Source organism: Mustelus asterias, chromosome 9 (assembly GCF_964213995.1).
Source record: "Mustelus asterias chromosome 9, sMusAst1.hap1.1, whole genome shotgun sequence".
NCBI classification, from domain to species: Eukaryota; Metazoa; Chordata; class Chondrichthyes; order Carcharhiniformes; family Triakidae; genus Mustelus; species Mustelus asterias.
The window spans coordinates 48,807,395-48,819,611 of NC_135809.1; the positions used below are offsets into that span (position 1 = coordinate 48,807,395).

Consider the following 12,217-nt stretch of genomic DNA (forward strand, 5'->3'; position numbering starts at 1 on the left):
GGCCCCTCTGCTGGCATATCCGAAGGGGGTGTGGTACATAAAATAAAACAGGTGGCCAACCTGCCATATTCCCCACCTTAGGGTCTCAATCCACTTCCATCACATTTCTTTGGTCTGTAGGGGAATGATGAACAGCTCAGCAGCTTCAGCTGCCTGAGCTATTGGTAGACAGGAAGGGCTAGTACTTCCTTTGGGGGTGTCCCCTGTGTCCGGCGGGCACACGCTTTAAGGTAATTTCTCCCTCCACTTTATCCAACCACCATCCACCCCATCCCCCCAACTAATAAAACCCGACCCCCACACCTCCCCCCCTTGCCTGGTTTACCAGGCTGACCAAAATCCCTGGACAGACCTCAATCAAACAATGACTAGGCAGGGTACAGGAAAGAGATCGACAATCTAGTGAAATGGTGCAACGACAATATTCTCTTCCTCAATGTCAGTAAAATGAAGGAGATAGTCATCAATTTCAGGAAGCATAGTGGACAAAATGCCTCTGTCTACATCAACGGGGATGAAGTGAAAATGGTCAAGAGCGTCAGGTTTCTAGGTGTCCAGATCACCAACAACCTGTCCTGGTCTCTCCATGCCAACCCTCTAGTTAAGAAAGCTCACCAATGCTTCTACATTCTCAGAAGGCTACGGAAATTTGGCATGTCAGCTACAGCTCTCACTAATTTTTTCAGATGCACCATAGAAAGCATTCTTTCAGGTTGTATCACAGCTTGGTATGGCTCCTGCTCTGACCAAAACCGCAAGAAATTACACAAAGCTGTGAAAGTAGCCCAGTCCATCACGCAAACCAGCCTCCCATCCGTTGACTCCGTCGACACTTCCTGCTGCCTCAGAAAAGCAGCCAGCATAATCAAGGACCTCACACAGCCCGGGCATACTCTTTTCCACCTTCTTCCATTAGGAAAATGATACACAAGCTGAGATCGCGCACCAACTGACTGAAGAACAGCTTCTTCTCTGCTGCCATCAGACTTTTGAATTGACTTACCTTATATTAAGTTAATCTTTCTCTACGCCCTAGTTATGACTGCAACACTACATTCTGCACCCTCTCCTTTCCTTCTCTCCTATGTTCTCCATGAATGGAATGCTTTGTCTGTATAGCGCAAGAAACAATACTTTTCACTGTATACCAATACATGCGACAGTAATATATCAAATAAAAAAAACTCCAGAAACTACTGCATTTTGTCTTCAGGGACTGCCTATAGTGCCAGCATTAGCCACTACTAAGTCGAGTGCTGCTGAGACAACAGATAAATGTCATAAATGTCACCATTGCCAATGGCCGTCATCATTTATGCACAATGACTGTAAGGAATAGGGAACAAGAGTACTTGAGTTCATGAGTACAATATTAACAAGTCAAAACTAGGTAAGAAAATAGAAAGGAGCGGAAATGTGTGAATAGATGCAAGTAACAAGCAATTAGTCCTGCTCTGATTCCTTTAATGTACAACTGATTGAACGTCTGGCACAGGATGAGATTACAGGTTGCAAGTTTTGTCATAGATGCTCTGAAACTACAAAAAATACAATAGATCCTGTGCTGCTGAAAATATTAATGATGGTTTTTGAATGGAGGGTGCATTATTAGATTGTTACAGGATAGGTCACTCGCTCATGAATCAAGGCGAAACTTCACAAATTCACTGCTTTGGAAGTTTCACTGTGATTATTCAGAGTCATAGGTGGGACACAATCCATGACATAGTAAACCTTTCATGGTTCCTGGTTCCCTTGATGGAATGAAGGGACTTTTCTTATTCTGTACTTCATATCTGTGTGCTCTCTCTGAGCAGGTTACCTGGCTGGCTGATCTGCGGAGTGTGCTGTTAAATACGCAGTGTAAGCTGGACGCATTAACTTTAAATGTATATAGAAGGCCAGGAAAAAACATGCTAAATTTATGACTGTGAGAGCAGATGTTTATGGAGATTGTGTGATTGAAGGGAACAATGAGACAGATCTTCCAGTCTCTAGATCATCGTACCCTAGATGGACCCCAGAAAATGCACTGAGGGACCCCTCAGAAGACCCAATGCAAGGACTCTGTAGGAATTGCCCAGAAATTTCAATTTCCAATGGGCAATTTCCCAGCTTCTGGAACCCCTCTGAAAAACTCTCCAACTCTGAGTTACCGTCAGAGATGTCAGAGGGTTCTGACTCACTTCCCTGGATAGTTAACCAGGAAATATTAGACAAGAAGAAACCCATAACTAACTGTAGTTAATAAAACTAACACCCCTGATTCCCCACTGACACTGCTGCCCCTCACCCCCCCACCGCAATTCTCCAACACCCACCGACCCTCTGCCTATCCCCAATTCAAAATGATGCAATCTCAACACCCTGCCATCTAACTCACCCTACCACCCTGTGACCCCACCACTCTAACTACTCACTCACCCTCATTTAGTAACACAGCGAAAAGCTATTTAAATGTTCTAAAGCTTTTCACTGTGTTAGTGAATGAAGAATTACCAAAATATGGCAGCTAGTGCTGTAAAAAGAGGGTTTGGCTTGGCTTGGCTTCCCCCAAGAAGCCCTACGAAGAAGGTCTCCGAGAACACGGAACTGGGAGCGGCACAGTGGCACAATGGTTAGCACTGCTGCCTCACGGCACCAGGGACCAATTCCGGCCTTGGGTGCCTGTCTGTGTAGAGTTTGCACATTCTCCCCATGTCTGTGTGGGTTTCCTCGGGGTGCTGGTTTCCCCCCACAGTCCAAAGATGTGTGGATTAGGCAGATTGACCTAAATTAGTGTCCATAGATGTGTAAATTACGGGATTACTGGGATAAATGTGGGGGGTAGGGTGGAGGGAAGGCAAAACAAAGAAACAGTTACCCTCCTCATTTCTGAAGAGGCTCGGTTGGGAAGTCCAGGCCAGAAATGCAGAGCTCTGACAGTGGTTGCCATTCCTTGGAGGATTCAGCCCAAGGTTGTGGATTTTAATCTGTCATATGCTTCAGATTTCTGAAACAGATGTTGAATTTTAATTTCTCCCATTTGTGAGCGTTTTCTCTAAAGATGCTGAGGTTTCAGTAAGTGCAGGGAAGGTGGTAAAAGAGGGGGAGGTGTGGCATTGTTAGTCAAGGACAGTATTACGGTGGCAGAAAGGACATTTGATGAGGACTCGTCTACTGAGGTAGTTTGGGCTGAGGTTAGAAACAGGAAAAGAGAGGTCACCCTGTTGGGAGTTTTTTATAGACCTCTGAAAAGTTCCAGAGATGTAGAGGAAAAGATTGCAAAGATGATTCTGAATAGGAGCGAAAGTAACAGGGTAGTTGTTATGGGGGACTTTAACTTTACAAATATTGACTGGAAAAGCTATAGTTCGAGTACTTTAGAGGGGTCGGTTTTTGTCCAGTGTGTGCAGGAAGGCTTCCTGACGCAGTATGTAGATAGACTAACAAGAGGCGAGGCCACATTGGATTTGGTACTGGGTAATGAACCAGGCCAGGTGTTAGATTTGGAGGTAGGTGAGCACTTTGGTGACAGTGACCACAATTCGATTACGTTTACTTTAGCAATGGAAAAGGATAGGTATATACCAAAGGGCAAGAGTTATAGCTGGGGGAAAGGAAATTATGATGCGATTAGGCGAGATTTAGCTGGCATAGGTTGGGGAAGGAAACTGCAGGGGATGGGCACAATTGTAATGTGGAACTTGTTCAAGGAACAGCTACTATGCGTCCTTGATAAATATGTACCTGTCAGGCAGGGAGGAAGCAGACGTGTGAGGGAACTGTGGTTTACTAAGGAGGTTGAATCTCTTGTGAAGAGGAAGAAGGAGACTTATGTTAAGATGAGACGTGAAGGCTCAGTTAGGGCGCTTGAGAGTTACAAGTTAGCCAGGAAGGACCTAAAGAAAGAGTTAAGAAGAGCCAGGAGGGGACATGAGAAGTCTTTGGCGGGTAGGATCAAGGAAAACCCTAAAGCTTTCTATAGGTATGTCAGGAGTAAAAGAATGACTAGGGTAAGATTAGGGCCAGTCAAGGACAGGAGTGGGAAGTTGTGCGTGGAGTCTGAAGAGATAGGAGAGGCACTAAATGAATATTTTTCGTCGGTATTCACACTGGAGAGGGACAGTGTTGTTGAGGGGAGTACTGAGATGCAGTCTGTTGGACTGGATGGTATTGATGTTCATGAGGAGGAGGTGTTAGCAATTCTGGAAAGGGAAAAAATAGATAGGTCCCCTGGGCCGGATGGGATTTATCCTAGGATTCTCTGGGAGGCTAGAGAGGAGATTGCAGAGCCTTTGGCTTTGATCTTTGTGTCGTCATTGTCTACAGGAACAGTACCAGAAGACTGGAGGATAGCAAATGTTGTCCCCTTGTTCAAGAAGGGGAGTAGGGACAACCCTGGTAATTATAGACCGGTGAGCCTTACTTCTGTTGTGGGCAAAGTATTGGAAAGGATTATAAGAGTTAGGATTTATAATCACCTAGAAAGGAATAATTTGATTAGGGATAGTCAGCACGGTTTTGTGAAGGATAGGTCGTGCCTCACAAACCTTCTTGAATTCTTTGAGAAGGTGACCAAAGAGGTGGATGAGGGTAAAGCGGTTGATGTGGTGTATATGGATTTCAGCAAAGCATTTGATAAGGTTCCCCATGGTAAGCTTTTGCAGAAAATACGGACACATGGGATTGAGGGTGATTTAGTGGTTTGGATCAGGAATTGGCTAGCTGTAAGAAAACAAAGGGTGGTGGTTGATGGGAAATATTCATCCTGGAGTTCAGTTACTAGTGGTGTACCGCAAGGATCTGTTTTGGGGCCATGCTGTTTGTCATTTTTATTAATGACTTGGATGAGGGCGTGGAAGGATGGATTAGTAAATTTGCGGATGACACTAACGTCGGTGGAGTTGTAGACAGTGCGGAGGGAAGTGGCAGGTTACAGAGGGACATAGATAAGCTGCAGAGCTGGGCTGAGAGGTGGCAAATGGAGTTTAATGCGGAAAAGTGTGAGGTGATTCACTTTGGAAGGAGTAACAGGAATACAGAGTACTGGGCTAATGGTAAGATACTTGGTAGTGTGGATGAACAGAGGGATCTGGGTGTCCATGTGCATAGATCCCTGAAAGTTGGCACCCAGGTTGATAGGGTTGTTAAGAAGGCGTACGGTGTGTTAGCTTTTATTGGTAGAGGGATTGAGTTTCGGAGCCAGGAGGTCATGCTGCAACTGTACAAAACTCTGGTGCGGCCGCACTTGGAGTATTGCGTACAGTTCTGGTCATCGCATTATAGGAAAGATGTGGAAGTGTTGGAAAGGGTGCAGAGGAGATTTACCAGGATGTTGCCTGGTATGGTGGGAAAATCGTATGAGGAAAGGCTGAGGGGCTTGAGGTTGTTTTCGTTAGAGAGAAGAAGGTTAAGAGGTGACTTAATAGAGGCATACAAGATGATCAGAGGATTAGATAGGGTGCATAGTGAGAGCCTTTTTCCTCGGATGGTGTTGGCTAGCACGAGGGGACATAGCTTTAAATTGAGGGGTGAGAGATATAGGACAGATGTTAGAGGTAGGTTCTTTACTCAGAGAGTAGTAAGGGCGTAGAATGCCCTGCCTGCAGCAGTGGTGGACTCGTCAACGTTGAGAGTGTTCAAGTGGTTATTGGATAAACATATGGATGATATTGGAATAGTGTAGATTAGAGGGGTTTTAGATTGGTACCACTGGTCGGCGCAACATCGAGGGCCGAAGGGCCTGTACTGCGCTGTAATGTTCTATGTTCTATGTACACGATAGTCTGTTGGATATCTGTCAAATTGGAAGCTGAAAAAGGCCAATGCCAATGATCATTAGCTCTCATTGTGCTCACTCTGGATAAGTAATTCATTATGGTTTCAAACTAGAACTCAAAAACCAAGACCAGGATAAATGCTGGTGACAGATGATAAAGGAAGGATTATATTTTTAATGGGATGTCTGATCTACATTTGTACAGTGTGTTAAGTTATAGCTGTAGCATTTCTGCTTTTGGGTAAAAATGTCATGTGGGCCCAAGCAGCTTTTGTTATGGGTTCCAATACTTGCAAGGTAGATTGCATTGGTAACATAACGCTATTGGACACTGATAACCAATAAAAGCAATTTTGAATTTAAAATGTGTGGATGATGCAATAACCAGCGGTGAGGCTGCTTCCCAGGGTTGATGGACTGAGTTCGAAGAAAACATCAGGAACTTGGCCTCTTCAGCCTTGAAAGGACATGACTGAGAGGGCATCTTTACTGGTGGTAAGTAGGGTAGAAAAGGTCAAACCTGTACCCTACTTCAAAAGGATATAGGTTGAAAATGATAACAAAATGATAACAAATAAAAGCAGGAGAAGGCAATTTGACACAATGAACCTGTTCCACCATTCGATAAGATCACAGCTGATTTGATTCTACCAATAACTCCACTTTCTTGTCTGTCTCCCCAACTCTTAATTCACTTGTTGATAAAATTGCCCAACACAACCTTGAATACGCACTTATTTTTATTTGTGCGAACACTTTATCCGTCTTGTAAGGAATGCTGCAATGCATTCCAGATAAAAAGCCTTAAGTTCTGTCTTTTAACTATTTTTCCCTACTCTGTCGTTATTTGCTGGTGCACTCTTATGTTTCTACACTCTGTCCCTTCCTGGCACGCCCTGGTTATCATTACCCTCATTGTCACCCTGCACTTATTATTGCCTTATTCTATCACCTTAGGTTTCCAAATTTCCTCTCACATGAGCACCACCCCCCAACCCCAGCCTCTAATTCAGCTATTCAGTTTAAAGAACTCTCTACAGTCCCAGTTATATAATTCGCCAATACACCAGTCCCAGTGTGGTTCAGGTGGAGGCCTCCCTCTTTTCCCATTACTATTGCGAGCACCACATGAATCAAAATCCAGTCCTCCCGCACCAATCTTTAAACCACACATTCAACTCTGATCTTATTTAGCCTTTGACAATTAGTACTTGGCTCAGGTAGTAATCCAGAGATTACCAGCTTTGTGGTTCTGCTTTTTAATTTAACCTCTAGCTGCACATACTCCCTCATCTGAATTTCTTTCTTAATCCTCCCTATATCGTTTTTACTACATGGACTCTGACAACTGGATCCTTTCCCAGCTACTCCAAGTTCTTCTCTAGCCCAGAGGAGATCAAACCATAGAACCATAGAAAAGTTACAGCACAGAAGGAGGCCATTTGACCTTTCTTGTCCATGTCAGCTCAAGGACACCCAGGTGCCCTTTCTAATCCCACCTTCCTGCGCCCAGCCCATAGCCCTGTAGCTTACAACCCTTAAGGTGCAGATCCAGGTACTTGAGTTTAGGGTTTCTGCCTCCACCACCAACTCAGGCAGTGAATTGTAACCTAAAGCTTTCCTCCTTGATATTTACCATGCCACCAATTTTCATGTCATCTGCGAAGTTACTGATGCCTCCTACTTTCACGTCCAGATTGTTAATGTACACCACAAACAACAAAGCACCCAGCACCAATCCCTGCAGTACACCACTGGAAGAAGTTTAACAACACCAGGTTAAAGTCCAACAGGTTTATTTGGTAGCAAAAGCCACACAAGCTTTCGGAGCTCCAAGCCCCTTCTTCAGGTGAGTGGGAATTCTGTGCACAAACAGGGCATATAAAGACACAGACTCAATTTACATGAATAATGGTTGGAATGCAAATACTTACAACTAATCAAGTCTTTAAGATACAAACAACGTGAGTGGAGAGAGCACCAAGACAGGCTAAAAAGATGTGTATTGTCTCCAGACAAGACAGCCAGTGAAACTCTGCAGGTCCAGGCAGGCTGTGGGGGTTACAAATAGTGTGACATGAACCCAATATCCCGGTTGAGGCCGTCCTCGTGTGTGCGGAACTTGGCTATCAGTTTCTGCTCAGCGACTCTGCGCCGTCGTGTGTCGTGAAGGCCGCCTTGGAGAACGCTTACCCGAATATCAGAGGCCGAATGCCCGTGACCGCTGAAGTGCTCCCCAACAGGAAGAGAACAGTCTTGCCTGGCGATTGACAATCAGGAAGACTGTTCTCTTCCTGTTGGGGAGCACTTCAGCGGTCACGGGCATTCGGCCTCTGATATTCGGGTAAGCGTTCTCCAAGGCGGCCTTCACGACACACGACGGCGCAGAGTCGCTGAGCAGAAACTGATAGCCAAGTTCCGCACGCACGAGGACGGCCTCAACCGGGATATTGGGTTCATGTCACACTATTTGTAACCCCCACAGCCTGCCTGGACCTGCAGAGTTTCACTGGCTGTCTTGTCTGGAGACAATACACATCTTTTTAGCCTGTCTTGATGCTCTCTCCACTCACGTTGTTTGTATCTTAAAGACTTGATTAGCTGTAAGTATTCGCATTCCAACCATTATTCATGTAAATTGAGTCTGTGTCTTTATATGCCCTGTTTGTGAACAGAATTCCCACTCACCTGAAGAAGGGGCTTGGAGCTCCGAAAGCTTGTGTGGCTTTTGCTACCAAATAAACCTGTTGGACTTTAACCTGGTGTTGTTAAACTTCTTACTGTGTTTACCCCAGTCCAACGCCGGCATCTCCACATCATGTACACCACTGGACACAGGCTTCCAATCATAAAAGCAAGCTTTGACCATCGCCCTCTGCCTCCTGCCACTAAGCCAATCTTGGATCCAATCTTCCAGATTGCTTTGGATCCAATGGACTCTTATCTTCTCGATCAGTCTCTCATGTGGGACCTTGTCAGAAGCCTTACTGAAGTTTATGTAGACTACATCAATTGCACTGCCCTCATCTACACATCTAGTTACCGCCTCGAAAAATTAAATTAAATTTGTTAGACATGATCTCACCCTGGCAAAGCCATGCTGACTATCTTTGATTAATCCTTGCCTCTTCAAGTGGAGATTAATTCTGTCCCTCAGAATTCTTTCCAATAATTTCCCTACCACTAATGTCAGACTCACTGGCCTGCAATTATCTGTTTCTTACCTACTTCCCTTCTTGAATAATAGTACTACATTAGCTGTCCTCCAGTCCTCTCGCACCCCTCCTGTGGCCACAGAAGATTTGAAAATTATCATCCGAGTCCTTGCAATGTCCTCCCTTGTCTCACACAGCAGCCTGGGATACATCACATCTAGGCCTGAAAATTTATCCACTTTTTTGTCCACTAAAACCATTAATACCTCCTATCTCCCTCTGCTAATCTGTTCAATTATATCATAGTCCGCCTCCCTGATTTTTATATCTACATCATCCTTCTGTATCATGAACACAGATGCAAGAATCTCATTTAAAACTTCACCTTCGTCTTTCGGCTCCATACACAGGGGGCGGAATTTTCCCGTTCCACCTGCCTCGGGAATCGTAGCGGATGGGTCACGGACCATGCAAACGTCCATTGACCTCTGGTGGGATTTTCCAGCCTTCGGGCGAGCGCGGCTGGAAATTCCCGCCCAGATTGTCACTTTGGTCCCTAATGGGTCCTACTATATTCCCGGTAATGTAACAAATGCTTAGATGAGTTTACAATTGCTGCCAATAGTTTTGTACTTTCAACCTATTAGCTAGTTCTTTCAACATAATGTAATATGTCTGAGAATGACTACATTCTTAAATGGGGTACCAAGTCGAATCAAGATTGGGAGAGGATAAAAATATTTAGATACAGCGTTGGCATAGAGAGTTGAGACATTTCTTGAAACTCAAGTGCTCATTACTTATGTTAGCATATGAATGGCTAATGGGTTAATGCTACATGTGAAAGAATTTCCAGCCATAATTGGAACACCAAAGTCTTGTTTCTGTGTTATTACTCACCACACTAGGTCTCAGAGCTGTATAAATGACAGAAAAGTGTAGTCGTTTCTTCCTCAAAGTACTAGTTGCCATCCCAATTAGGTTATCTAGAAATGGAATTTAAATGATTTGTGAAATTCAGAACGTACACATTTAAACACAAAAATAGGTCAGTCAATGCTAGCATCGTTGAAATGCATTTCGTTTATCAACATGATGTGAATGAATACCGGCCTGGCTTTCTGAATGAATCTTCATCTGAAATGAGATATTGGACTGAGTTTTCACTTGTAAATGTTGATACAGATAAGTTCCCAAATATAATTGGTTAAAATTCACAATTTTGCAGTCAAGCCCATGACATTGTATTGTATTTTACCCAATTTTTAAACATGTTGAATGAGAACAACTAGAATGGTTGTACCCCTATACACTGATGAGTTAATCATTCCGACAACACGTTAGTGTAATGGTTTTGAGAATTAACACCTTCTTTGCTTGGACACTTAAAATATTGAACTGAGGGGTGGTGTGTTTGGGTAGAGAGAGAAGACAATGCAACATTGAGATCTTGTCAGCAAATCTATCAAGACAACTGCCATCTTGCCAGCAGAAGAGACCCAGCTAGAGAATGAAATGGGATAGCAAGCTTTAAACTTACATGTGATTTTAGTTATTACTTTTTTTGGAGGAGATCAGCGATGACGGGGGTGGAGAGTATGGGTGGTGGTGGGTGAATAAACAGTGGTGAGAGTTGCAAGCAATGTTGATGGTAAAATTTTGTCTAATTTACATCACAGTCTCACTGAAATTTGCTTCCAGAATGCTATGGAATGAAGCAAGCAAAAATGCACTCCACTCCTTGCTTTATTCATTTAAGAGTACCCATATCACACCTTACACAAGTACAGTGCAAAGTGGAAAGGTGATGCAAGTCTATCCCATCTTTCAGCGACCCAATTTATCCTGGAATGCAGCTTAAAATTAAGCTCTGAGAAAGCAGTTGAAACCAGTTCCAATTTGTGTTTTAAACTTGCTCAGAGTTCTGAATTACAGCAAAATACATTTGCAAGGTATCAAATGGAACAATAATACTGATTTACTAGTCAATTATAAACAAACGTTGTAATTAGATAATGTAATCTTCAGTAGACAATAGCTCACCTATTTATCTTTGGACTGGAAGATCATGTTAAGGATTTACATTGTGAAGAAAGCAGCTTCTTAATAAGTAGTTAACTATGACATAATTTATACAAAATTAAACACATTTGAATATTTATTTCTTTTGGTTTGAGAGAACATTTGGAGTCATGTGAAATTATGCCATAATTCATGTAAATAACAGGGCCATTGATATCAAGAGATGTATAATCATTATTCATCAGACTCTGAAAACATTACATTTCCTTCCCAAAAACTTTTGATTCATTTATTTTTATAAAAAGTAATTAATTCTTTCTTGCAAACCTCAATATCTAACCATTTGTTTTCCAAAGCAACTACACATACATGAGATGCACCTCCCGTTCCCTCAATCCTATTCCCATTAAACTGTTAATCATTCGACTTCCCCTCCTGGTTTCCCATGTTAGCCAATATTGTTAACAATTCTGTCTCTTCAAGTGTTGTTCTCGACATGTTTAACAGCACATTACCTAGACAGCTATTGAAAAGGATCTACCTTTAAACATTGACCATGATTGGCTACGACAGGATGCCAGGTGGCAGTGCCAGGGCACTTCACTGCCATGTCCCTAACCACCTGGGGGCTACACTGGCCTCAGTATCCCCGCCCTGGTCATCTCGACTGCTGGAGAACAGTTGTGATTCCTGCCGGCGTGATGTCACATTGGAGGGGGAGGGGAATTATCTGATGTCCCCAGAAGATAAGTGTTAAATACATTTAAATTGATGGTAATCAGGTTTATGCCCCATCGCAGTGGGAGCGTGAAGAACATCTCATTCTAATATTTCCCAAGTGCAAATCTGGTTATTTATTCATTTATTAGTGTCACGAGTAGGCTTACATTAACACTGCAATAAAGTTACTGTGGAAATTCTCTAGTCGCCACATTCCGGCGCCTGTTCAGATACACTGAGGAAGAATTTAGCATGGCCAATGCATCTAACCAGCACATCTTTCAGACTGTGGGAGGAAACCAGAGCACCCGCAGGAAACCCACGCAGACATGGGAGAATCTGCAGGCTCTGCACAGACAGTGACCCAAGCCGGGAATCGAACCCAGGCCCCTGGTGCTGTGAGGCAGCAGTGCTAACCACTGTGCCACCGTGCCACTCACATCTTCACTATTACCTCTGTCATATTACCTTCTATAGCAAAACCCTCCTCCCTCCTAGCTTTGCTTGTGCATTAATGATTGTGCTTTGTGCACTGTTTATGTACATCTCTCAAAACTCA

The 12,217-nt window shown here is 43.6% G+C and overlaps 1 protein-coding gene across 1 annotated transcript in view; it reads right to left on the bottom strand.

Moving 5' to 3' along the window:
* Positions 1-12,217, bottom strand: part of LOC144498676 (V-type proton ATPase subunit S1-like) — a 49,713-nt gene that overhangs the window by 16,945 nt on the left and 20,551 nt on the right. The window contains exon 6 of the mRNA XM_078220149.1: positions 9,817-9,902. Within this exon, the coding sequence (XP_078076275.1) occupies positions 9,817-9,902 (86 nt within the window). The remainder of the gene's footprint in view (positions 1-9,816; positions 9,903-12,217) is intronic.